This window comes from Marmota monax, unplaced genomic scaffold (assembly GCF_021218885.2).
Source record: "Marmota monax isolate L192 unplaced genomic scaffold, Marmota_monax_Labrador192_F-V1.1 WCK01_AAM20220418_F8-fsc00023, whole genome shotgun sequence".
Classification (NCBI taxonomy): domain Eukaryota; kingdom Metazoa; phylum Chordata; class Mammalia; order Rodentia; family Sciuridae; genus Marmota; species Marmota monax.
Window position 1 is genome coordinate 12,383,868 of NW_026692907.1, and position 27,638 is coordinate 12,411,505.

The 27,638-nt window shown below is 39.4% G+C and overlaps 1 protein-coding gene across 1 annotated transcript in view; it reads left to right on the top strand.

Annotated features, from left to right (window-relative positions):
• Ror1 (receptor tyrosine kinase like orphan receptor 1) overlaps positions 1–27,638 on the top strand; it is a 393,376-nt gene that overhangs the window by 201,851 nt on the left and 163,887 nt on the right. The window contains exon 2 of the mRNA XM_058581546.1: positions 20,613–20,684. Coding sequence (XP_058437529.1) covers positions 20,613–20,684 — 72 coding nt within the window. The remainder of the gene's footprint in view (positions 1–20,612; positions 20,685–27,638) is intronic.

A 27,638-nucleotide genomic window follows, 5' to 3' on the forward strand; every position in this document is an offset into this window, starting at 1 on the left:
GAAAACACCAGAAATTCAGTTTTAATTTATCATTGCATTTAAGCTGGAAGAAAACCTGAGGGTAGTGTTCTCAGAGGCTTGCACGAAAACAGCATTCTCTTTGCGTTCTCAGTGTCCTCCGTCCCACTTGGCTGGAGCCGCTGCCTCTGGCTTCAGTTAGCTATTTACATTCCTCTATTTTTATATAAATTGTGCTATATTAGCATATATTTCACACTGTGACCTAGTGTTTCCCAGATCCTTTAAACCAGGCTATTTGTACATTAGTCAACGTCAACGGAAGTAAAATCACAAATTGAGTACAGACTATAGCCCTGCTACATAGCCCACTCCGTCATGCTGAAATGGATCCCCTGTTCTAAGAAGATTTGCTGTGAAATACAGTCTATTTACATTAAGGAGACCTCTGTATATTTAAGGCATAATTGTTTCAGGGCCTTCATTAATTCTTGAACTGCAAGACCTGGATTTTCTTTTCTTGTATCTTTTCTATAACAATGGCAGTCAGAGGGTTCCAACAAAATAACAAATTGGTCCTCATTAAAATGGAGCTGGAAATGGTTTTCTGGTAATGTGCTTTACAAACAATGAGAGAATCTGATGGTAAATCAACTCCAGGACCCAGCTGTCTCAGGGTCCAGGCTGGGAAGCTCCAGGATAAAGGTAGTCTGTATTTTTATGGAAAAATAAAACAATTTTTTACTCTGGTAATTGATGAAATGTGTATCTTGTTATACAAATGTAGAGTTGGAAGAAATCTCAGAATTAAATTAATCTGTTCCCCTCCCAGAATAATAATCTCTTCCTCAGTATTTCTGACAGGGGCATCCAATCTCTGCTTGAACACTTGCAGCCATGGAAAGCTCACTCATTAAAAAAAAATCTTGAAATCTTGATTAAATACATACAACATACAATTACCATTTTAGCCATTCTTAGGTATACATTTTAGTGTCATTAGATACATTTCACAGTGTTGTGCAGCCATCATTGCTCTCCATCTCTAGAACATTCTCATTCCTCAATTAAATCTCAGAATCCCTTAAAAACAAATTCTCCATCTTCCCACTTCCCATGGTATCTGATAACCACCATTTTACTTTTTGACGCAATGAATCTGACAGCCCTATGTACCTCATGTGGGTGGAATTGTGTAGTATTCATCCTTTTGTGACTTGCTTATTTCTGCAAGTGTCATGTCTTCAGGATCCAATCAAGTTGGATCATGTGGTAGAATGTCCTTCCTTTTTAAGACGGAGTAATATTACATTGTATGAATATACCACATCTCATTTATCCATTCATCCATCAGTTTGGATTGCTTTCACCAGATGGCTGTTACAAATACTGCTATGAACAAACATGGTATGCATATTTGAGTCCCTGATTTCTTTCAGGTATACATACTCCAAATCAATTATAGAAGTAAATTTCTGGGTCATATGGCAATTCTATGTTTAATTTTTTTGTGAAACTGCCACACTGTTTTCTGCAGTGGTTCCAACCATTTTTCATTCCCACTAGCATTGCACAAGAGCTCCAATTTTTCTACAGCTATGTCAACACTTGTTATTTTCTGTATTTATAAATCTCTTTGTAATAGGATGATATAGTTTCAAGAACATAGACTTTGACTTTAAAGCCAGGCTCAGCTACATATTATCTATGTGAATTTGGCAAATTGTTTAATTTCTCTGAGCCTCAGGGATTTTTTTTAATAGTGTGAGCACTATGGGAGATAATGTTATTCTTACATAATTATGCAGATGAAGAGATAAAATTCACTGTAAAAATACTTAACTCAGTGTCTAAAATAGTAGGCCTTCAGCAAATAATCGTTCTTGACTTTCTGGTGGTCACTGATTATACCACTGTGTTTTGAGACTATTCTGATTGTTAGGTTGCCTCCTTCATGTTGAATTAAAACTCTCACTTTGGTATAACTTGGGAGGCAATTCCTCAATCCGCCAGTCTTGATTCTGCTGTTTACAATGTTACAGAGTAAATAATATCCTACTTCCACATGTCACCTGTCTGATATGGGACGGAAGCCATCAGTCATTCCTTAGTCTTTTGGTTTGGGTCAAACATTCTGGCCTCCTTCAACAGCATCTTAAGTGAGGTGATTTCTAGATTCCTATCATGTTTATCACACAATTCTGGATCTCAGTTTGTCTGATAGAGTAGGGTAACTGGAAATCACAACATCTTTCCCTTGTTTTGGGATTTGTCCCTGATAGTAAGTCTACGTGAAAGAACAGACGTGTGGATGATAGCAAGTCAGTTCAACAGACTGGAATCTGCCATGCTCCTGCCCCTCATTGCTTGGTGGCCTCTCCTTCCTCATTGCTCAGTGTGCTTGATGTCTAGAGCGCTAACTTTTATTCAGTTTAGGGTCAGTTTTATAGCATTTTAAATTTTCTCCATTTCCCCCCTCTCTTGTTATCTCCTGAGGGGGGAACTGGAGACTACCTAATCCCACACAGATTCCTCATGGTGCCACCAACGCCTAGTGGACACGAGGACTGTGCTTTTGAAATAAAATATAGCAGTACTGTTAGACATGGAACTATGTCTTCTGATACAGTCTCGGCAACCACTGAGGACACTGACTGAAGTCTGAGCCTTTTCTATTGTTGAAGTGAACACCTAAAGACTTGCTCAGAAAGGGAAGGGTAGGGTGGGAGGGATTTTGGCTGAAACTTTAAGGAGCACTTTGAACTTGGCTTTTCAGACATGAAAGTCTAGGGAGGGCTTCACCATCCTCTACCCTGTCCTGTAATTCATTGAATCTCCAATGCCAAGCTAAATTGCCAGTTTCCAAATTTGCCCTTAGGAGGGTGAATACAGTGCTTTGGAAGTAGTGCCGTTTCTCCAAGTTCCCAAGTATCTGAAAGAATTCTGTGTGTTTCTGATTTACACGCCTCATTCATCTAAATATCTTTTTTTTATGAGATCTGTGACATCCAAGAAGGCTATTCAGTTATATTATGGACCTTTTTACCATTAAAAACAAAAATCCAAAATCTCTTTTCCTGAGAAGGGAAGTTGTAATTTTGTCAAAGATAAAATATTCATATGGTGTTTTCTCCTCCTCCTCAACTACGGGTTTTCAAATCTACTTCCTCATATATTTGTCCTCCTAAGCACATATCATGTGTTTACAGAAGAAAAGGTACAAGCCAAATTCTCTTCCTTTCTTTTAAAACAAAACAGAGAAGTGAAGGGTTGGGGATGGAGGTAGATAACTCACTTTGTTGGCATTTTAATAGAGTGCTCTGAATCCTCTAACCTAAGGCTCTGTTATAGTCAAAAGGCATGTTGAGACTGTAAAATGAAAGCCTTCTCTTTAGTGAATCCCTGGTGGATTCACTTAATATTGATATACATGAACTCTGTGCTGTGGACTTTATGACTTCTGCCTTTAACCACTCAGAACATTGAAGAACCATTAATAGTTCACAACAACTTTTCAGATATCAAGGGTTCCCAGAGTGCTCACATGCAGATCATATTTTGCAAAGTCAAAACAAAGTGATCACTTGTTAGTTTGCTTATTTTTATGTGTGTGGAATGATACTATACTGCCTTGTGATGAGCACCCCAGTACAGTCATTATTACAGTCCTCCTTATACACAGGGGAAATGTTCTAAGACCCCCAGTTGTACCAAATGTTCTTTTGTTTTATACCAAACCTTATATATTCTGTTTTTTCATATACATACATACCTATGGTAAAGTTTAATAAATTCATCACAGTAAAATATTTTAAAAATGACAATTAAGTAGAACAATTATGACAATATACTGTGATAAAAGTTATGTGACTATGGTCTCTCTCTTTCAAAATATCTTATTAAGTTATACTATCCTCTTCTTGTGATGATGTAAGATATGATGGCTAAGTGATAAGATGAAGTGAGGTGAATGACATAGGTATTGTGGCATAGGTTTAGCAATGATATAAGGGTTACTTGAACACAAGTGCTGAGATACAGTGATAACTGATCTGATAACAAAGATGGCTCTTAAGTGACTAGTGAGCAGGTACCATATACAGCATGGATACACTGGACTACAATATGATTCACATCCAGTATGGGAGGAAGTGGGATATTGTCAGATTTTATCACACTACTCAGAATGATGTGTAATTTAAAACATATGAGTTGTTTATTCAGAGAAGTTTTCATTTAGTATTTTCAGACTAAGTTTTCATGGTATTTTCAGACTATAGTTGACCACAGATAAATGAAACCTCAGAAAATGAAATTGCTGATAAGGACTACTGTACCTGGTGGTATAACAAACTAGCCAATCACCAGGTGAATGTATCCATGCTCCTCAGCATCTTCCATGTCTAATTTGGGTTGCGGTGGGTTTATCTGTGCAAACACCACTTTTGTTGCATTAATTGCTTTCTATCTGCCACCTCGGGAAATTGGAAAACAAAAGGAGTTAATAATTTTGAGCTTCTTTGAGGAGAGGAAAATGAGGCCTGGGAGTGTTTTTACAACAAAGAGGATCACTGTTAACCTTTAAGGGTGTAAGAAAAGCCAATGGACCATCACAACAGGATTGTCATGGAATGTGATTAACTTTCTCTCTTCTATCACCATTCTTGCTTGATTAATTCTACTAACATTTCACATTTAAATGTGGATGAAGAACACAATATGGTAGTAGGAAAAGAGAATGTAAATAGTAATGTCTGTTCATTGTGATCAAAATTCTCTGACCTTATATTTTAACTTAAAACTTTCAGGGAGAATTTCTTTTGGTACATTTTCTTTTGTTTAATGAACTTTGTAAAAAACACAGCCCATGCGTATGTCAGACAGCTTATAATTGTTATGATTTGGATGTGAGGTGTCCTCTAAAACTTGTATGTGAGACAATGCAAGCAGGCTTAGAGGAGAAATGATCAGGTTAGGAATGCCTTAACTCAATCAGTGAATTAATCTCCTGATGGGGATTAACTGAGGGGTAACTAAAAGCAGGTAGGATGTGGACAGAGGAGGTGGGTAATTGGGGGTGTGCCTTTGGCATATATATTTTGTATCTGGCAAGTGGAATCTGTCTTTACTTCCTGATCATCATGTGAGCTGATTCCCCCTGCCAGACTCTTCTGCCATGATATTCTGTCTCACCTCAAGCCCCAAGGAAGGGAGCCAACTGTTTGTGGACTTAAATCTCTGAAATAATAACTCCCAAATATAAACTTTTCCTCCTCAAAACTTATTCTTGTTGGGTCTTTTTGTCACAGCAGTAAAAAAAAAAAAAAAAAAAAAAGCTGACTAAAACAATAATGTAATATGTTAAATGCAGAGAATGGATCCAAGATCTGTGTGATAGGTCATTTATATCTTATAGCCTTCATCTCAGGATATTTGTGTTTAAAGATACTTACACACATTTGTCGTCAAAAGTTTTAGTGATAGTTTCACTAGAAGCCACTATAGAGCAGGAGAAAGAACTATGAGTTCAAACCTTAATTGGCCCCTTGATAGCAATGACATTGGGCACATCAGTCTTTAATCCTTGGTTTTTGTCATCACTAGCAGGAATAACAACAGTTTGACAATTTTTTGGTGAAAATCTTTAAATGTGCTTTGCAAACTAAAATTGATATATGAAATATACTATTAGTATGATTGTTCTAATTAGTATAATATTTGCTGAGTTCTCTCACTATCTTCCTCCTGCTCATTATCATTATAACTTGTACTAGTTAGCTTTTTGTCACTGTTACCAAATTACCTGACAAGAACAACTTAGAGGAGGAAAAGTTTTATTTTGGACTCACAGGTTTAGAGGTTCAGTTCATGGCCAGCTGACTCCATTGCTCTGGGTCTGAGGTGAGGCAGAACATAATAGCTAAGGAGTGTGGCAGAGAAAACTGCTTAGCTCAATAGCCAGGAAACTGAGAGAGCAAGTGAGGTGCTAGGAACAAAATATAACACCAAAGTCATGCCCCCAGTGACCTGTTTACTCCAGCCACACCTTGCCTGCCTAATGTTATCACCCAGAACAATAGTCCTTTCAAATTATTAATTCCTCAGGTGGATTAATCCACTGGTTAGCCTATAACTCTCATAATCTAATCATTTGCCTCTGAACATTTCTGCATGGTCTCACACATGAACTTCCAGGAGATACTTCATATCCAAACAGTAACATATCTATGATTCATCAAACTGTAAGCCATTAATATAAGTCTTACACCTCCAGACCCATGTCCTCTTCTTCTTACCAGTGAGTCGGAGTGGGCAAATATTAGGATATGACAATGAGCATTCAAAATAAGCAAAAATGAATATGTATCAAATTCAATGGACTGTTTGCAGTTCCCCAAATTCACAGTCCCTGGGACAGAAAGGCTTTTTGTCTACATAGGTAATTGCTACTTATCTTGCAAAACTCAACTTGAGAGTCAACATCCCTTGGCCACCTTTGCTGATAATTTCTGTTTTCTTCCTACCTGCTCTGAGGAAGTGCTCTTCCTCTGAGATCCCAGAACACCCTGAGCAAAGAAACACCTGAGAACACTTTTTTTTTTAAATGCCCTAATTTTGCACAGGATATGACATTTTTTAAGTACAAAGGGATAATCAGTAAAAAGAAAGTAAATCTTCTTACCCATAGCTTGCTATCAGTTTCCCTTCTCAGATGAAGACACGGTTCCTAATTTGGGGGTTTCAATTTATAAATATTTTGTCAGAATATATTTTTATATATGTAAGAAAGAATATGTGTACATATACCTGTTATATTATGAGCATACAAGCTCAGAAACCAAACCAATCATTTGTTTTTACCAGATTATTTTTCTATACACACAATTAGTACTTGTCTTTATTTTTTAAGCTAATGTTATATTTTGGTGACTGTTTTAAATCAATATATTCAGAGTTTCTTTTTTTAAAAAATCCTTTATCACAGTCACATCTTGTTTCATTGTGAATTTGGGGTAGCCATAATCAGATTCCTGTGGTTATTTCTAATCTTTTTCTATTGTAAACAGTAATGCAACTAAATATTATATTGATATTATTTCATACATATTTGAGTACATTTGTAGGATTAAATTCCTAGAAGTGAAATTGCTGTCCATACAGTATTTGTATTTTAAATTTCATAGATATTGCCAAGTTGAATCATACTTCTGCCAAGACAAGGGTTCCCATTTCTTTATATCTTTCTCAACAGAGTGAGCTATCAGAGTTTTTAAAATTTCCAATCTGATTAAGGGAAAAATACCATCTCATTGACGTTTTAATTTACATTTATTATCAATGAGCTTAACATGTTTTCATGGTTTAGTCTGTAAATTGCCAATTTGTCCCCTTTACACATTTTTGGACTTTTTTTACTTGCTGAAGTATAGGTGCTTTTGCTTACTGTATTCTGTCAGCTAGCCCTTTGCCTTTTGAGCTGCAAGAATTTTTTCCTTTTGAGTTTGTCCTATGACATTATTTTCACTTTTTTCCTCATAGAATCTTTTTAATGTAGTTCATTTTATCATCTTTTTTTATGGCTTTGAGATTTTTGTGCCAAACATTGAAAAGCCCTTTGCATTACAAGGTTGCTAAATAACCTTCTCCACATGCTAGGGATACAGTTGCTTGCTGGGGACCTTGGAACAGCAGGTCAGGAAAGCTGTGGACAGTTTACAGGGCATGTGAAGAAAGGTCTGCCATTGAGGAAGTCCTCTTACTGAATGATCTCACAGGGGGACTAGGACTGTGAACTCAGGGGGAGGCAGAAAAACAAAACCTACCATGCTACTTTGCTCTCCCAGTCCTTTCCATTATCCCCCCCAAATTCCCCCAATCACCTTGGTCATCCTTGACTGAAAATGGATGTCTGCCTTCCAGATGGGGAGGCTATATACCTTCTCTGAGCAGAGGAACTAAGAGCATTATCTTATCTGCTGGAGATCAAGTTGCCCATCTTGGTAGGCGACACACATGAGCAGACAGGCCCCCTCATCCATCATGCACAAGGCAGCCTTGGTGTTCCCGTTCATTGCTGTTGACTGCAAAGGTCTCCAGAATTGGTGCCCTTTGACAGCTCTGGGAGCAGGAAGAGCCTCCCTTTTCACATGTGACTGGATCTTTGACAAATCTGAAGCAAGGCCTTGCATTTTTGTGAAAAATTCCCATGATTGCAGCCCCAAACACCTAGTTTGCCTGAAGGCTACAGGTAGGGCTGCCTTTCATTTCAGATGTAGATAGTGACCAACACCCAGGAACCATTTAATGTGTTTTCATCATATTTGAAAATCAAAACAGTCAAACTGTTGGTCTACTGATGGCCAATGGAAAGGCAGAGTCATAAAATTAATTACATGGAAAATTATTTTTCTTTCTAATAATAGTATGGAACAAAGTATATTAGGTGAGGAAATGCTAAGTCACCAAGTTTGAATAGCAACTGTTATTGGTTGAGCTCTGAGTATATGCATGTGAGGATTCCATTCTTTCCAGATCTTTGATCAAATGAGATCCTGTACTCTTGCCTCTTAGGTTTGAACAGATGGTCCTGTCAGATGGGGTTGACTTACTCCCATTGGTAGTTCCCTTGGTGCTTCACAGCAATAAAAGGAAATACAGCTCTCCTTTTGCCTTTAGTTTCTCAAACTTATTTCAGAGTAAGAACAAGAACATTTGAAATCTGATCCATTTATTTAGTGGGAAGAATGAGAACTTTGGAATGAGAAAGACTCATTTAAATCCTATCATTCTATGGCTTTGGACTACTTCTTAACCTCTTTGAACCTTAGAGTACTTGTCTGTAAATGGGTGTGCATTACCCACAAATAATTTGATGTAACAACTCACTCCAAAATCTAGCGGTTTACAATAGCCATTTGTTTAGCTCATAAGTCAGTGGTTGGTGTTCTCTCATCTAGTGTTAGCCAGAGCAAGTCTTAAGGCCAGTGAAGATTCAATAGTGGAGAAATAGACTCTGTCTCCCCATAGGAGGAGATGCAAAAAGACCTGAGTGCAGAGAGGGATGAGTTGTGACCATTTTACAATCTACCATGCTACCTTAGAGGAATAAATATGATGATAAACAGAGAGTGTCACTATTGTATCCCAGAGCCATTCAGAATCATTAGTTGAGGATCGACCATTTGTCCACTGAATAGTTGATATAGTGAGTAATGTACAGATAAATGCAACCTCATCTCCCACCTCAAGTAGCTTTCAATCTGCGTAAAAAAGATGAACACTCAAGCAATTGTATGCTACCTTACAATGTACAAAGAAGTGTCTTAAAGGAAGAATGGATAAAATAATATAGGATTTCAGAAGAGGGAGAGAGATCAAGGCTCTGGGAAGGGATTTTGGTCTCAACTTAGGCTCTGCTTAATGTTTCCCTGTATTTAATTCTAATTATTGATCTCCCCAGGCTATCAATAATGACACAGTGCAGGAAACCCCAGTCCAGACAGATGAAGCATTTTAAACTGGAGCAATTTGAGGCGAATTAAGTATTTGAAAGTTGCCAGTCATCTAGATTCTACACGCCCGGGCTAATATGGTTGGAGAAAAACCATCTTACTATCTTGCAGGTTAATAGTAATCCTCCTAAATTTACCTCTCTGATTAAAATAATTTTCACTTATTTAGGAGACCCTCAATCCCATTAACTTAAATACTTGATTTCCAGGGACAGCCAGAAGGTACAAATTACACTTTCAATAGATCTTTTTTTTCTGAAAATAGTTCTTTTTTTTTTCTCCCCTCTTTCTCTTATTCCTCATATTTTGGAACTTTGAAATGATTGCATTAACAGTATGCTAGAGGGGTTAGAAAAAAAATAACCCTACAACTGGGGAGGGGGCCTCAGCAGAGGTGTAGAGAGCCTGAGCAGAGGCAGGATTGGGTGAGGGGGAGGTCATGGTTATGTTCTTCTGTCAGCTGATGACATGTCAGGGGACCTTAGGCAAGTTCTGCACCTGAGTCTGGGTTTCTTCAAATCCAACCAGGGTATGATTATCTTGGGCCTTGATCCTTCACACGTGGAGTCATGAGCTAATAAAGTCTGTTCTGTGTACCGATTTTCTTGAAAGGAAAAGTGCTACCTAAAATACAAGGTACTTGTATTACTGGAAGGTGCTTGGAATTTTAATAGCTTTCTCCAACTGCGTCCAAAGTGGGCTTCTCTTTGTAACTGCTTTAAGTGGCTGAGAATTAAGGCTGAAAAGAGTTTTGTTTCTCCTTCCTTCTGTGCCTTGAGTGAGACTTCCACACCTTTTTAGAGTGTGCCCAATTTGACCATTTAATGAAGGGCTCCACAAACATTGAGAACCTGTGTAACTTAGACAATGGTTAAGACAATACTGCACTGCTCTTTATAGGATCATAATTTTCCAACTAAAATATATTTAGCTAAATTGATAGTCAACTAATTAAGGAAAGCCTCAAGTTGAACAGCAACATTTGGCTTTGAAAGACATTGTAGGGGTCCTAATTCTCAATATTGGTGAATAGTCCTTGAGCTACCTCAATATTGAGGTTCTGCCCACATAGTGTGCCTCTTCCCTTTCCCCTAGATTCTTAAATTATATTAAACATCTATGTATTATTTTTTTCCCAGTCATATAATTTTTTAAGTTTTGTGGTCCTGGTGGTTTATACAAGACCATGCTAGGCTACAGATGAAGTAGCTTTCATCTAGGGAGATTCAATAGTTTAGAGATAAAGGTCCAAGAATCTATATTTGTTTTACATGTTTCCTGACTGGGCTTGGGAATCATTGCATCAAACACCCTTCATGCTGTATCTGTGGTGAGTAAAATAGTCTTTTCGCAACACTTAGGGGCTATTTTGCTGAAGGATTACCGTTTGTTGAGGCACTGAACTCATCTTCAGAAATTACCCAGTTACACTTCATAACAAACCTGTAAGGTCATTCCTCATATGCCCATTTATGAATGAGGAACTGAGGATTGGAAGTGTGAAGTCACTTGCCCAAGGTCAAAAGCTAGTATGTGGTAGAGTCAGGCTCTGAACATGCCCAACTCCAGAACTGACCACTTGTCCCACCGCCGTGCTGCCTCTCACCTGTCCTAGTCCAGGCATCCAAAAAGTTAAGGCAGGCGCAATAGATACATAAGATGTGATCCTTGCTCTCAAGAAACTGACTATGTAATCAGAATCAAAGGAAGACACTTGATAATGTCCAAAAGGATCATAAAATTAAGTGGAAAATTGTAGAGCAGAAAATTAGGGTAATTCTAGGTTTTTCAGTGGTAAGCAGAATATCAATGGATTAGCAAGTTTATCTTATTTTTGTTGTACTGCAGGTTGTTCTGCTGTGACTCAAATGTAGTGTGAAACAGGTATCCTTCTGTGTGAAGTTCCAACTTGAGATTTTATTGATGTCAGTCTTGCATTCTTTCAAGGAGATGGAATCTGTACATAAAATATTCTTTTTGTGGGGTTGGAGTATAGCTCAGTGGAAGAATGCTTACTTAGCATGCTTGAAACCCTAAGTTCGATCCCCAGAACCACAAAAATAAATTCTATTTCACATATTCTGTTTCATCATTGATCTAGTAGGCTGGAAAAGAAATCATTTACCTTCACATAGTACTATGTTGAATGGGCACTTATTTTTCTCTCCTTTGGCGGGGACAACTATAAATTAGAAAGGCAAAAGGGACTGAAAGTTTAGAAGTTTTTAGACAAGTATATTAGACTAATTTTCCGAAGATATTTATATAACTAAAAAAAGAAAGAAAAAAGCATAAAAGACTCAGTTTAGGTTGAAGAATCAATTTAAAAAGTAATAGGGCTAGGGCCTAATGACTATGGTTGGAGCAGACATCCCGTATTTCCAATAGAAACCTCTTTGGAGCACCAAATCCTGCAAAGACAGTCATGTGATTAGGATGGGTGAAGATGTCTAAGATGACAGTATTTCCAAGGGCTGAAATCCCACCAGGTCTGGGTTCATTGTTCATTTATTGGACTATCCTGTTTTGTTCAAAGAAAGGGATTAGATTACCAAAGCCCTTCTGTCTGTCTAAACAACAAACAACATGACGTTCCTCTTGACCAAAGTCTATGGACATTGCTGGATCCTCCAAATTTGTGCTAGCCTTTCCCAATCCCAGACATCCCTCACAGCAATTATCATGCTGTATTTTAATACTCGGTATGCTTCTTTGTGTGCCTACCAGACCTGAGCTCCATGAAGTAAGAACTGTCTTGGTTTTGTTCACCATTATATCCCAACACCTAGCTAGCATAGCACTTATCTGTCCTGAAGCAGAGAAGCACTCAGTAAATATTTGCTGAATGGATAGTTAGATAGATCAATGAACAAACAAATGAACTTAATAGCATTAACCTCCAGTCAAACATAAAGTGGTATTTTCTCCTCCGCCCCCAAACTCTTTCTGACCATTTGTTTTCCAAACTCTGCTAATATGCTATGACTTTAGGGGATACCCAGTGCATCTTAACTCCATTCTCATTGTGTATGGCACTTAAAACTAAGACCTCGTTTATTTTGCAAGAGTCAAGAATGAATTCTCAGGCTGTGATGGAATGGCATCGATGAAAGCATCTTTCTTGAGTCCCTTGTTTCTTTTGAATGACGTGTGGCTTTGAAATGGCTAGAGAAGATTACTAGGTAGTAGGTTTTTAATTACAAAATGGATTAAAGAATATGAAATGAAAGTGTACATAGGTCATAGAAAGGGAACATGAAATGGCACACCCCATAAGACAAAGACAGATGACACAGCAGAATGAGTAAGAAGGAAAAATTGCCAGGGGGCACTTTGGACAGGAAGAGTGCATGAGGAAGGACAGTCACGTGAAAAGAAGGGTGAAAGTGTGAAGTTTGTTGATGTCATTAGAAACCCAAGGTGCCCGCCACAGCTGAAAGGAAATGAAATGGAGCCTCTGTAGGGAGATAAGACCGATTTCCAAGCTAAGCATTTTTCAACATGCTTTCTATCATTTCACTTTATCTTGGCCAGAAATAAACTAATTCCTATATTTCACTAAGCATCTGCAACCGGGGTGAGTGAGACCGTGCTGACTTTGGGCTCGCTCCCTTGACTCCCTGGGGAAGATCAAGATTAGAGCCATTTGGAAAGTTCTCTTAGGACTTCTCATTATCCCTAAGGAGATACTGCCTCCTCAGGAACTAGCTTTTTGTCTTTAAGGAAAAAAAAAATCAAAACAAAAAAACCTAAAGAACTAGAAATCTCTGGATTGAAAAAATTGTTATTGCTGTAGTTGAGTGAGGTCATTATTGAGTTATTTGTACTAATATGCCACAGCTTTTCTAATACACAGCCCCTCCCCGCCAATCCTGGAGCAATCTTTTGAAGGAGCGATCTCCTTTTCCTCCAAATGGCGTATGCATTCTTCCTCAGGATTGCCTTAGGACCCGCTGCCTTTCTGTTGTACCTCTCATCACATACTTATTTTTAGCACCAAGGCCTATATAAAATCTTCAACATACATCCCAAGAGATTTGCTTATTATTGTTTTTTTGCGTATAACTCCTTCCTTCTGTGGTCCATTTTCTTCTTAACAAAATAAGTAATTTATCACAGAAGTCTGTGGGTGGATTTGTCACAGTTTCATTAGTAATAGAAAAATGGAAACCTCCAAATGTCAGAGGTGAATGGGTAAACAAACCATCATACTGTGGTGTATTAGTCAGCAATGAAAAGGAACACTATTGACATATTCAACAAATTGGGTGGATCTCAAGGGCATGATGCCCAGTGGAAAAAGCCATTTTAAAAAGGTCAAGTACTATATGAATCCATTTATGAACATTTTGGAAGCAACAAAGTTAGAGATAGAGGTCCAACCAACTGTTGCCAGGGGTTAGGCATGATTAGGAGGGACAAGGGTAGGACTGTTGGGGGAGCATGAGGGAGACCTCTGTGTGAGGAGATATCATTATATCGACTGCAGAGCTGGTTACATGAGTCTTCCCATGTGATAAAATGACAATATATTGGAATGATGTTAGATTCTCGGTTTTGACTACTGAGAGAAACTGGACATAGGGAATTAATCTCTCTGGTCTTCACACATCCATTTTGATATCTCATGGAGACTCTTCCCTGTATTCTACCCAAGTCCTGGGTAGACTGCTAAAGTCCTAGCTGCCTCTCTGGACCTTAGGGAGAACTGTTTCTAACCCTTCCCAAAGATGGAGCAACTCTCCTAGGCTCTAGTACAACTTCAGTCAGGAAGCTCAGGTTTTCCCCTGGCCTAGGGCTACATCTTTGATTTTTAAATGAGCATTAAAACAGCCCCAGGGCAGAGGCTCTTCAAGGGGGGGGGGGGGGGGAAACGACACCTTTCCCTCCACAGCACTGGGTTCTTCCTCTCCCTTTTCCATATCTGTGAAGTTCCCTTTCTTTTGATCTCAGCTTGGTCTCACGTTATTTCTCTTGATTTTATTTGGTATTCTAGTCTGGCTGGGGAGGGGTGGATGGAGAGGCCTGTCTGTCAACTCCTGCTGTTGCCTGGTCTCTTTGTGACCTTGTATTCCTCCCCACTAGACTGGTCAGTTATGGAAAGTGTTAGGGACCAGGTCAGCCTTTTTAAATCCCCATTCTTATGCAGAGAAAGTGCCCCTCCACTTTTGTAGAATGAATGAGCAAGTGAATCTCTATAGTTCATGGAAGAGAACCCAGGTATGATAGTTTTCCAGTGAAGTAGCTATCAAGAACACAGATGATTTTTTAAATTCACTTTTAAAATGTGTGTCATTATGGTGCTTTGTGTAGCATAATTCCTTTAAATACCAAGGGTGCATATGATCCCTAAGTTTAATGTAATAGATTAGAAGAACAAAGTATCTCTAAACGAAAAAACAAGGCATTTAAGAGTGAATCAAGAATATTTTTTTCTCCCACCTTTATGTTCTCTGCCATCTTTTTTGGATTCTAGAATTAGCGAACCAGGGGCTGGGGGGGGCGGGGGGAGTTTAGTCTCTGGTCCTGGTTTCCCATTCCTGTTCTGTGGAGCTCAGAGTAACACAGGGGACTTCTGGGGCTGCAGGGACTTCAGCCAGAGGCCAGAGGGCCTGTACTTGGGTGTCCTGTCTCTGTCTCAGGCTGCTTGGGTTTCATCAAAGTGCCCTACCCACCCATAATCTGAGAAGGGGAGCCTTGTAATCTCTACCTCAGGTTCTGTAGGAGTCATAAAAATGGAGATAATATTGGTCCTTTTCCTCAGAGAATCTTTGAGAAGATCACTATACACAGCAGAACCTCTCAGACACTGAGAAAACCTGGGTACCTTTTGTTCCTTTTTTAGGTTTTTGCTTTCTTTCCTTTCCCTTTTTTAGGGAGGTGGGGGGTAGTTCTCACTGTCTGTGCATAATACTTCAAATTTTCAGATATTTTGAATTTATTCAAGAAATAAATGTGTTTGTTACATGTTCAATAATTAATCACTTGTCTTACCAAAACAAAAAGCAAGAAATGACTCCATAAGTGGCATGGTTGAGTAATGCAGCAGAGGGTTCAGGTTTAAGGACTGGACCATCTTTTTTTGTGACTGTCTCAATAATTTCATTTAGAGATTATACCAGAAATCCATATTGGAAGGCCCTGAGGATTATGATGTCACTGTGGACATTGAACAGGGTGTTTTCCATTCCTGACTATCCCACATAGGTGTAGAAGACTCTGACTCTCCTCTCTCCCCAGTAACTACAATGAGGCCCCAGAGTGGAGAGGACCCCTCATTCAGGGCCTCAGCTGTGGGGTAATTATGAGACTAGGGCTGCTGCAATGCCCAGGCCCTTTGACCCTCTTCACTGTGGGGAGAGGAGTTTTTTGCCCTTTGAGGCAAACAGACTCTTACCCGATAGGTCCAGGGTTAAGGTGATTTACCAGGTGTAGGTAGGCTTCCCAGTGAGGTTCTCAGGAGAGGAAGGATCCAAAGTTAGAGGCTTCACCAAGTGACATCTGAAATACCACTGTCCACCAGAGATCTCCAGATCTTCAGCATCGCTGCCTCTTGCCCTCTCCAAGAAGCCCAAGCAGAGCAGGGAAATGTGCCTCTTTTGTGGGTCTGATCCCTGCTGCTTGGAAATTCCTTGAGTGTGTCAGAACTCAGCCCCGAGGACACCTATCCTGTCTTACGGTTGCAGGCAGAAGAAAATGGAGCTCAGTGAGAAGCTGGGTTGTCTTCATTTCGAAGCCGTTTGTAGGTCCTGGCTCTGTCAAGGAACTGTGATTTTGGCAAAGCCACTTGACTACTGTGGGCCTCACTTTCTTCATCTATACAATGAGGACATTGTATAACATAATTTTTAAAAATGTTAAAGTTTTGGAGACTTTCACAACATTTGAATAATTTTTTTAATTTTTTTAAATTTGTTCTTATTATACATAATAGTAGAATGTATTTTGACATGTATACACGGATTATAATTTCTCATTTTTTCTGGTGTTACATGATGTAGAATTATATTGGTTCCTTTAAATGAATTTTATAAATAAAAGTGGAATTATTCCTGTTGAAGGAGGATCCAGAACCTGTTCTTTTCTCCTTTATATCCTCTACTGTACCACTATAATGATGTCTCTACAAAATTCTATGTGTGCCAAGAATGTAGTTTGCTAAGTTAAATCCAAGTCCCAGGATCCAGGGTATAAGATCCTAGGACTCATTGACTTTGGTCAAGAAAGGTGCTGGTACAGCCATTTTTGTCCACCTGGCCTTCGTGTCCTCTGGGATGACCACTCATTTTGTGAGTATGTTGTGCCTTTGTAACAACCTCAGGCATCTCTGGATCAGGGATGCAAGATATGGCATGGTTGGGTGTATCTTGGAAGAGCTTCCACATCCTGTGGACATTGGGCTTCTACCTGCCAAATGCTGAAATGAACCAGTAATTCTTTTGGAGAGCACAGACTTTCATCATTGAGGAGGATTCAAGGATTATATATTTTTTTCTTTCTTTCAAATAACACTCCCACTGTTCAGGCTTAAATACCAAAACCGTATGGTTTGCAGAATCACTGCCAAAAAGTCAATCATCAGAGAAACTGCAAAGATAATAGCTCCTATTGATCAAATCAGAAGAATAGCTTTTGAGGTTTGCTCTCCTATGGAGGTTGAGAAAGATAAGGGCTGAAGTTTTCTAAAACATACTTGATTTGCTTAAATTGGATAAAACCACATATAAACACTTAAGTTCCTAGAGAACTGGTGACCAATTCATGAAAACCTCACAAAATGAAAAGATTGGCTTCGATTAGTGAAGCATGTGAAATACAGTCTTTTAAAGAGCATGGCGAATGCATTATTTCAAACACAGTGACATAGCAGCTAACTGAGTATGTCCATGTGGAGGATGGTTACTGTCTGCCTTGCTAGACAGAAAAGAAGTCACAAGTCCTCACTTGAAGCTGGGCGTTGTGCAGGATCTTTTTGGTCCATTAGAAAATTTAAAATTGGTTGCAATCCTGTGAGGTGACTTTTATTGTCTCCATTTTATAGATGAGAAAGTAGATATCAAAGATTTCAAATAACTGACTCACAATCACAAAATTCATAAGCAGAAGAAATTGCTATTTAAATGTAGGTGTGTATTTCCATTGAATATTCTGCTGTCTCCATTAACTTGCCTATTACATAGTGAAAGCAAGAGCTAGAGAGGCTACTAGTCTGATAGTAAATATGCTTGGAAATGGTTCATCTTTTGCCAGAATGAGAATGGTAGAGGAGCTCAGTCCACCAGTGGATCCTACAGAGTCAAGACTGGTGGCCATGAAATTAATGTAGTTCAAGTTGAGGTTGCTCAGTTTTTCTTACCTGAACTTCAGCCTTTCAGGAAAAAAAAAATTTTTAAACATCATTTTGTAAGACAGAATTATTGATATTAAAATTTATATTTTTACATAAAATAGCCAGCCTTTCTTTTAAGAATGGTTTCAGAAAATAATACTTTCTGGTTATCATTCATATTTTAAAATATTTTATGTTTTTATTATCATTTTATCTGAGAAAGCTGAACATATGGTTATCTAAAGCAATCAATCCTGAGGCTGAGAACAAAATTCCTCAGAATCAGCACAATCCATTAATGAGCTTGCAAATTGGAATTATCTTTTCCATTGCCCAAGAACTGAGTGGTAATTAGCGTCCAGGGACAGGTGGAGAACAATTTCACTGTTAGCATTTCCAAGAATCCAATCATTTGTCATCGGTCCCAAATTACATTCAATCAGCAGTTTCAAACTCGGGTTGGAAAAACCAAGTGACATATAGCTAAATTTCTATGAAGTTCATACTGAAAAATGAAACTTGTATTTCTGGCAGTGTAGCTGTGAACAGCAGTAAGACGAAGCTATGAAAATATTGAATGTAAATTCTGTGTGGGTCTGCCTGAATCCCACTGCTTTCTCACCCTGTGCCTCCTTGCCTGAAATGCCACTCCTTCTGCCATGCTTCTGTTCCCAAGCTCTGCTCCCTGAAATCTAGGTATCTGAGTGCTCCACGAACCTTTTTGGAAGACAAGTTACCATCCTCTGTGACACTGCAATCAAGGATTGACAGGCTTGAAGGAGCCAGAGCTGGTAGCAGCAGGATGGGAGTCAGGGTGGACTTGCAGTTGAGTCAGACATGGAGGGCCCCAAAATGTAACATCCCTTGCATGAAATCCCCATCCAAGGTCGGGGGCAGATAGAAACACTGCCTGCCACTGTGATTTTGTGTTAAATTTTTTATCGACTTGGGTCTAATTTTCTGTTTGGTTTGATGTTTTGAAATTTTATGAGATGTAAGATCCTACCATGCTGTCATCTGCCTGAAGGTCCCCCTCAATCACTCTGCTGTTTCTGGCTCAGGATGTAGAACAGGTGCCACCGTGGGTAGGGAGGGTCTGGATCATTTGTCCACTTTCTGTCCTACCTGTTTCTAGATGGGGAAACAGGAAACTAAAGTGGTCTGCGCAAACCCCACAACCCATTTATCTCTGTTGCGTGTGGCAGGTAGACACACTGGAAGTAGCCTCTGCAAGGTCTCAGTGGGTAAACATTTTGTCCCTGGCAACTTTCAGTCAGTGATAAAGATGTGTGCCTTCTATGATCATTTGGCAAATGGTTACCGTCAGTAAATAAGGAAAAGTAGAAAGCGCATTTATCTCTGTGAAAAAGTGAAGTCCAAGGTAAGATCAGAGAAAATGTCTAGTTTCATAGACTCAAGTACTAGACAGCTGTGTGGGCAGTACAATCAGACAGACCTGGATTTGAGTTCCAGTTCTTTCACTTACTCAAGTTCATCTTGTGTTCCAAACCAGACCCATTTTTAGTGGTTATCTAGAGAAACTCATTTCCTTACCTTGGCACTTTAAGTCAAGACAAATGAGAGCTAAACATTTGAACATTTGTGGTAACTACACTTAAAGGGTGATTTTCAAAACCACCATCAATTAGAACAAACATGTGTTGAAAAGACTACAGGAGATGCCAGGCCCAACAGGTAAAAAGAGCCATAAGAGCTGGTGTGGTGGTGTGTGCCTGTAATCCCAGTAGCTCGGGAGGCTGAGGCAGGAGGATAGTAAGCTCAAAGCCAGCCTCAGCCACTTAGTGAGGCCCTAAGCATTTTAGAAAAACCCTGTCTCAAAATAAAAAATCGGGCTGGGGATGTGGCTCAGTGGTTAAGCACCCCTGAGTTCAATCCCTGGTACACTTCGAGAAAAAAAAAAAGGTCCATAAGAGATTTATAATATTTGCACTGGACAGAAGGGCCTGCTTAGGTGCAGGGGAGTATTGACAGCATGTGTGCAATACTTCTGGTGTCCTTGGACCCTCTAAGACCCAGTCTAGCACCAATATTCTGTAATATGGTGAGTGTGTGTGTGTGTGTGTATGTGTGTACACAGACATAGCCTAAGGGAGGTTAGTGTAGTCCGTATTAAAATATATTAGTGGTTTAAATTTCAAAAACAACAACAAAATCATCATTTGTATATCACAGTCTATTATTGAAAAGTCTCTAAATCGTAATAGTATAGTATATCCTTTAGAGTATTGATTTGCATGTTTGTTTTAATTGATGGTGGTTTTGAAAATCACCTTTTAAGTGTAGTTACCACAAATGTTCAAATGTTTAGCTTTCATTTGTCTTGACTTAAAGTGCCAAAGTAAGGAAATGAATTTCTCTATTCATAGAGCAGCTACTAATTCCCAAGTGTGACTAATGGAGTCAATTGCAAGGACAACTTTTTCATATTTTCCGTAGGATGACTGTTGAATATATTAGTCTAAAACTGGTCTTCTAACAAGTAAAGAGTTCGTGTTTGATAATGCATGGTCACTACTGTTAGTTTGTTAACATAATCTTTTAAATTTAATTTTCAAGCTAGAACTCTAAAGGAACAGTTGTCACATCTGGCCTATGGCTCGTTCATTTGGATGGCCTCTAAGGTGCAGGCACCTCCATGAGGCCACTGGAGCAGCCACTCCAGTTCAGTTAGCGAGGGGACTGCTCCCTCCAAAGGCAGTCCCACTGTATTTGCATGATGCTTCTAACAGCCCATAAGTCACTGTATTTAATACTGTCCTTGTCTTTCTCCCCTCCCTTGTTTCTCTTTTCAGAAACAGAGTTGTCAGTCACTGCTGAGTTAGTGCCTACCTCACCATGGAACATTTCAAGTGAATTCGACAAAGGTACCTGGGGGGACACAGGGGAGGCCGGAAGAGAGGTGTGAAACTCCATTTTGAATCCTGGCATGGCTTGCTTTGCAATCTGCTGCTTTTCAGATCACTAGTAGAAGGTGGTGGCCAAAATAAATTCCCAGCTTACTTTGTGATCATTTAACATTTAATTACTTGGAATTCTATCATTTCTGGAGAGTTTTTTTTTTCTTTCCTTTCCCTTCTTCCTCTAAAATGTTCCACATGGTAAAAATGCTTCAAGATGTGAAATAGGCTTGTTTCTGACCTTCCTGACACTACATCTAGTGGATCTTATTTAAGGGATTTGATTCAGCCTGAGCCAGGATTGATCAGAGCTGTGTGCTGGGTGACCTTTTACAATGAGCATTTGATGTGTTTGCAGGGTTCAGAACAGAGTATTTGGAATGTTTGTAATTGCCTATGCATACAGATGGAAGCTTCCTATGTGCATGTGGGGAACAGGTTCCTGCTATGAAGTTCTTGTTTAGCATTAATTAAGCCTGGCCATATGCTAAGCATTGGCTACTCTATAAAGACCCCATGTCCTGCAGTGGTAAATCAGGATGTTTTCAACGCCCCCACAGTCTGGCTCACCCTGACTTTCCAGCCATATTTCCTCTTCGTCCCCCTTATGCCCCTTTGTGTATCTTCAGCCAAATTTCTCTTTCTTCCTGTATATCCTGTTCTTTCTCTCTGATTGCCTTTTCTTCTTTGCTAATACCCATCCTCTAACTTTTGCAAGCCAACAAATCAGTTTTCCTTTAATACTGAACATAAATTCTATATTATTCATAGGCTTATCTAGTCCCTCCACAGGAAGAGGCCTTTCCTTCTCTGGAATTCCCATAGTGCTTCTATCTGTTCTTCTCTTAACCTTGTCCATGTTATATATTATTAATTTAATTACTTGTCTATCTGTCCCATAAGCCTGGAAGTTCCTTGGAGGTAGGATTTCAATCTTGCTTTTCTTTGTGCTTTCTTTCTTCCTCTTATTCATCTCAAAATCTCCCACAGACTCTTATTCATAGGAAATCTTCTTCAATAAAGGTTTGTGGATTGATGAGTCCACACCTTATCTAAAGAGGTGCTACACCCATACTTATGTGTACAAATACATTCAGCAAGTGGCTCAGTGGTATGGCACTTGCCTAGCTTATATGAGGCACTGGGTTTGATTCTCAGCACCACATGTAAATAAATTAAATAAAGGTCTATCACCTTTAATATATATATATATATATATATATATATATTGACCCATTAATTAAAAAAATATTCAGCAAGCTTACTGAGTTTCTAACTTACTTCAGGCACAGATTCTAAGTTCTAAGATTACAAAGGGAAAAGGAGGTCAAAAGTCATTGTCACAGTAGCCTTTTGTACATATGCTCTTGGAATTCTATTTCCTCTGAGGAGCAATTATTTTATGAAACTATATTAGATGCAGTTTATTGCTGGCTACAGTTTATGAGGCATTTTGAATGGCAGGATGGATGGAAATGTCTTTTACCTTAAGCCGAAGAAAGTTTTCATGATTTTTAATTTGATCTGGATATTCTGTTGCTAATTAAGGATTGAAACAGGGATTGGGTGATATGTCTCTCCATCTTGGGCACCGAGTACAATGAATGGAGAAAAGGAAATAAAGGGCACTCAGGTTTAGCGTAGTGCCTGTTCTGTGCCAGGTGTCGTGCAAGGTACTTTCACTGGGTGAACTTATTTTGCAAGCTCCTTCTTAGAACCAACAGAAAAATTGTATCACTGCATGTTATTGATCTCATTCCAGTTATGGATACAGAAGGGCATTGGGGGTATTGACTTGTGCTAAGAAAGGCAGCACAGCTTCAGGTTAAGAACTCCGCCAGCCAGACCTGGAATTTCTACCAAACCAGCACTGAAATCCACAGTTTGTGGCCTTCAAGAAGGAGGCTGTGCAATGGTGGTGACCCAGCTGTCCAGAGGGCAGATGAAGGCAGGACTCAGACTCCTTCCTTTGCACAGCACAGCTTTCCAGAGAGCTTGGGAAACTTCCCAGGGATTCTTGGTGTCATCTTTTTCTAGAAGAGAATTGTAATATGGCCTTTAATTCTCATTTCCAATCAGAGAGAAAGCTGATTAATTAACCTACTTATTCCTGCTCAGATCCTTATTGATTCCTATTCCAGCCAGAGTCTTGTTTGAAGAATTAGAATGTATAGTTTAATGAGAAAAAGGTTCCTGTCTTCCATGACCTCAGAACCTCATGGGAAGGACTAAGACTGAGATCTAAATGCATAATCTAAGTCTTCTGGTCATCTTGACAGATTGAGCTTTGAGGGACATTTTCTCCAATCTCAGAGAGATGCTGCTAGAAATAAATAGCAACATCCATTTTCAGGCTGGTATACAAAAGAAAATGCCCCAGGTTCTAGAAATGAAGAACAAGCTCAATGCTAAAGCAGCAATATGTGAGAAGGAACTAAGTAAAAATTCATATGAAAATACAGGCAGTATTATCCTTCATAAGGGCTGGAGTGTCTGCATCCCATGGTGATTAGAATCAAGGCACTGGGGAAATAAACTCCTTTATTAGGCTGTGAGTGAGGAATGACTGGCTTGAGTCTGAAATAAGATGAATTCTGGTGAGAATGTGGTATGGCATTTATCCCCCATCCTGGGCCACTGAAATCACCCATGAGAAATCAAAGCCCCATCCTTCCCAACTCATAAGTGTGGGTTTGGGATTCTTCTTGTGCTATACAAGCCACAAACCAAGAAGATAACATAAAAACTTGGCCTAGAGTTGGTTAAGACCTTGATAATCACAAACCTAAACCATAAAAATGTCTAAACATTCCAGGTGTGAGGGTCTCCCACCAAAAAAAAAAAAAATACAAAAAAAAAAAAAGAACAAACTCCTGTTGATGTTAAGTTTACTTTCAAAAATTACAGGGCATGCAAGAGAGTGAGGGAAAGCCACCATTAGCAACAGTCAGTAGACAAGAAATGGAAATGTCCAAACATAGACACTAAACATGACAGACCAATTTGAAAGAGTATATATTTTAAAATGTGTCATGGTGAAAGTGGAAATAGAAACCACAGAGCAAATACAGGATAACAGGACAGAGAAGTAAAAAGGACAAAAATTTTAGAATTGAAAAATAAGAGTCATGGAAATTAAAACTTCATGAGTTAAACAGTGAGTGAATTCAGCTAAAGAGAAAAATAGTAAATTGGAAGATAGATTTGAGATAATATGGGATTTTAGAGAATAGACTCAAACCAAGGTGACTGACTAGGTTTGAATCCTGACACTACTATTTGTTTGCTGTGTTATTTTTGGCAAGTGGTTCAACCTATTTGTGCTGTATTCATATCAGTTGCAATATGGGCTAATAAAAGTCCCTGCCACACAAAGCTGTGAAAATTCATCTGGCTAGCAAATCCGATAAGCTAATTGGAGAATAAGAAGTGACAGCCACTTTTGATAAATATGGTTTTACTTTGGGCTTTGTAAAAAAATCATGGGTTCTTAGGCAGTTTGGCAAGATAGGCATATGCTAGGGCTGGGGTAGACTTCAGATCTTGTTCAATCATCCTGAGTTTGCAGCTGGCCTTCCACACATGAGTGCTCACCCATACAAGTGACCCACTTCCTAGTTTAGCAAACAAGGTTCTCCATGATCTTACCTCATCCTTTGTCCAAGTGGTTTATACTCTGTTTCAACAACCTATGTCTAAATTCCCTATCCCTACAATCTCTTTCCAGGCTCTATGCCTCCATTCATGCAGTTTCCTCTGACTGGACTGTCCATAACCCTGTTCTTTACTTCACTAGCTCCTTCTTTACTTAAGGGTCACTTTATGTATGTCTTAGCACCTTCCCTCCACAGTCCCCTTTACGGACATATGACCAAACAAAATAAGCAATGTACCTGCCTCCATGGACCTTCATGAGGGAGAAACAGAAAATGAACAAATTCATTCATCAATCCACTGTGCCTGAAAATATGGGGTACCATATTACTGCACATCTGTCTTAATCAGAATCCTTTCCATTCTGTATTAAAATTATTCCATGTTGGTCTGGGGTTGTGGCTCAGTGGTAGAGTGATCGCCTCGCATGTGTGAGGCACTGGGTTGATCCTCAGCACCACATAAAAATAAATAAATAAAATAAAGGTATTGTGTCCATCTATAACTAAAAAAAGATTTAAAAAAATATCTATGTTATGCCTGCCTGTTCAAAGACTTCTCTATTGCTGTGTTATTAGCACCTCACACAATGCCTGGCATATAGTAACAATCATTTGGGTTCCAGTGCCAGCTCATTCATAGCTGCCATGTGTCACTCCTCCTGGGTGTGAGGTACTTGCTAAGAAGTGACAGCTACTTTTGTCATGTGCATCATTTGAATCACACCACCCTGTGCAGTAGAACAAATAAACAACTAAGGTTCATGGGGTGAGTGGATTGGCTGAAGGCCATGGGTAGTAAGTCGTAGCACCTAGATTCCCATCATGGCCTGCAGGCCAACTCCAGGGATCCATGTCCAACACAACAGCTTGCATTCACCTGGAGAAGCAGTCAAACAAAATCCATTGCATGACAGAGTTTAATGCTTTCCTCTTCATCCAGCTGCTGGGTTTCTTCCATCCACCCCACCCTGGCACCCCAGCCTCGCTCAGGTCCTTGGTTTCTGTTCAGTCAGTGGTGTTCAACAGTTACCTGCTTATTCTTTTCAATAGGAAATGAAATTCAAGAGAAATAAGGCTGCCCCAGGGAAGAGCCCTTGAAAGCTATTACTGATAGGTCATGGGGGCAATTTCTGAAACAAATTCTTCAGAAGCAAGTACCTCCCAAAATAAATCAGTCTCCTGGAGCCCTGCCTCAGTTTCACCATGGGGTGCTGCAATGGGTACCATAGGGGCCTCTTTCCCTTCCTTCATGTTCAGTCATGAGAAGTCTCAGAGGTTCTCTATAGAAAGTCAAATGTTTCTTTTGGAGAAAGGACTGGAAATTGCACCCCTAGGTAGCAGAAAAGGAGGGAGGCTACCATTAAAAAAATATCAATACCTACTTCCAACTGCAAATAGCTCTGTCTGCTGACAGACTAGATTTGGGGCATTTTTGTGCACCTCCCTTTTTAAAAAAAATACAGAACTGCCTTCCTTCATTAGCTAGAGGGCTTCATATATAGTACAGACGTTTACAGCTGGGCTCTTTTGAGCAAGATCCTGGACTTGCTGTGACGCTGAGCTTCCCTTTGCTTAACTGTGGAGCAGGAGGATTTCTATCTGTTAAGAGTGTATGTGGGCCACTTGTCTGTGTGTGATGAGACAGTTACTTTCATGGCCACAAAAGGCAGATGCATCCTTGACTCAGCCGCTTAGCCTGTGCCTTCCCTCAGAGCATCACGTTGAAGGCCATGACCAGTTTCTTTAGGTCAGGAGTAGTTGCTTCCTCTTGTCCCCACTCTGTTACTTGACTTGTCCTTGGCACACAAATAGCCTATTTCAATGGCATTGACTGATTTTCACCTTTACTCTGGACCTTGACTCTCAGCTTACTCAAATGGGGTCGCTGAGTCATCTCATTTTGTTTCCGATTGTATATATTTGGGACAATGCAGTGGGTGATGGTGGCAAGGTGAGAGGCTTTGACACTTGGCAAATTGATAAACAGTCTTCCTGGAACTGGAGTCTCTGATAGCTTATCCAACTGTGATCTATCTTCAAATCTGGTTGCTGGATGGAAGAATTGCTTATGGCATTCCTGGGTAGCCATGTGGTATTTAAGTCTCCCAAATTCAGGTTTTACCTTAAGCAATATCCTCCCAATGTTGATGGCATCATTTTCTTTAAAGAATGTCACTTTGTAGTTGTCAGTAACAAAAGCACTTGAAGACTTTGTAGGAACCGCGTGGCAGTAGCCAGAGTAGACAGGTGCACAGTACTGGTTCTCTAGCTCCCGCACCCCTTCATATTCCCAAGAAGGCTGTGTGATCTGGGGAAAGAGCAACTGGACAATGAACCTAGGTTGCAGTCCCAGCTCAAGTCCACCATGGGTCAATGTCCTGGTAGTTAAGTCCTGGGCCTCAGTGTTTTCATCGTAAAAAGGGCAGCCATCCATCCTTGATCTGTTGCCTTACTTGCTCTGAGGCTCCAGTGTTGCATGGTCCAGTGCAGTAGCCACCAGCAACCTGTGACTATTGAGTTCTCAAAATGTGACCACTTCAAAATGAGATGTGGTAAGTATAAAATACACACTGGATTTCAAAGTTTTAATATTAAAAAAAAGCTTAAAATATCTTATCAATAATTTTTATGCTAATTATATGTTGAAATGACAATATTTTTACATTGAATTAAGTAAAACACATTATTTAAAATTAATGCACCTGATCCTTTTTAATGTAGCTACTAGAGAAGTCGAGATGACTTACGTGGCTTGCCTTGTGGCTCATGGTATATTTCTTTAGGATAACACTTTGCTCATAGACTATAGCTAGGACCTTGGGTGAAATCTCCTAACCTATGTTTCCTCCCTACAGCAAAAGATGCTCATATTCTTCTCAGCTTTAAAATTCTAGGGACTACTTTTTATAAAAAGAAATTAAAAAAAAAAAAACTCTACAGTGAGCAAAAGTAAGCTCAGAGTCATGGTAAGTCTGGGGCCCATGCTCCAAAGAGCCTGGCTGTAAACTTCCCTACTATACATAAAGCTCTAGCCAATGAAGGAAGCCAGTTCTTTCATTAGAAATAAAAAGGACAAAAATACCCCACATCTAGCCTGTTACCGCAAAGAACTATTTGTGGGTGGAAACGGGCCTCTGTGTCTATAATACTTGAAAATATATAATATATTTACTGATTATAATCTGATCAATAACTACCAGAGAAAGGCCATGTCTGATGTAATCTCCATTTTGTGAAGAAAAAAAAAATTGTGGGTTAAAATAAA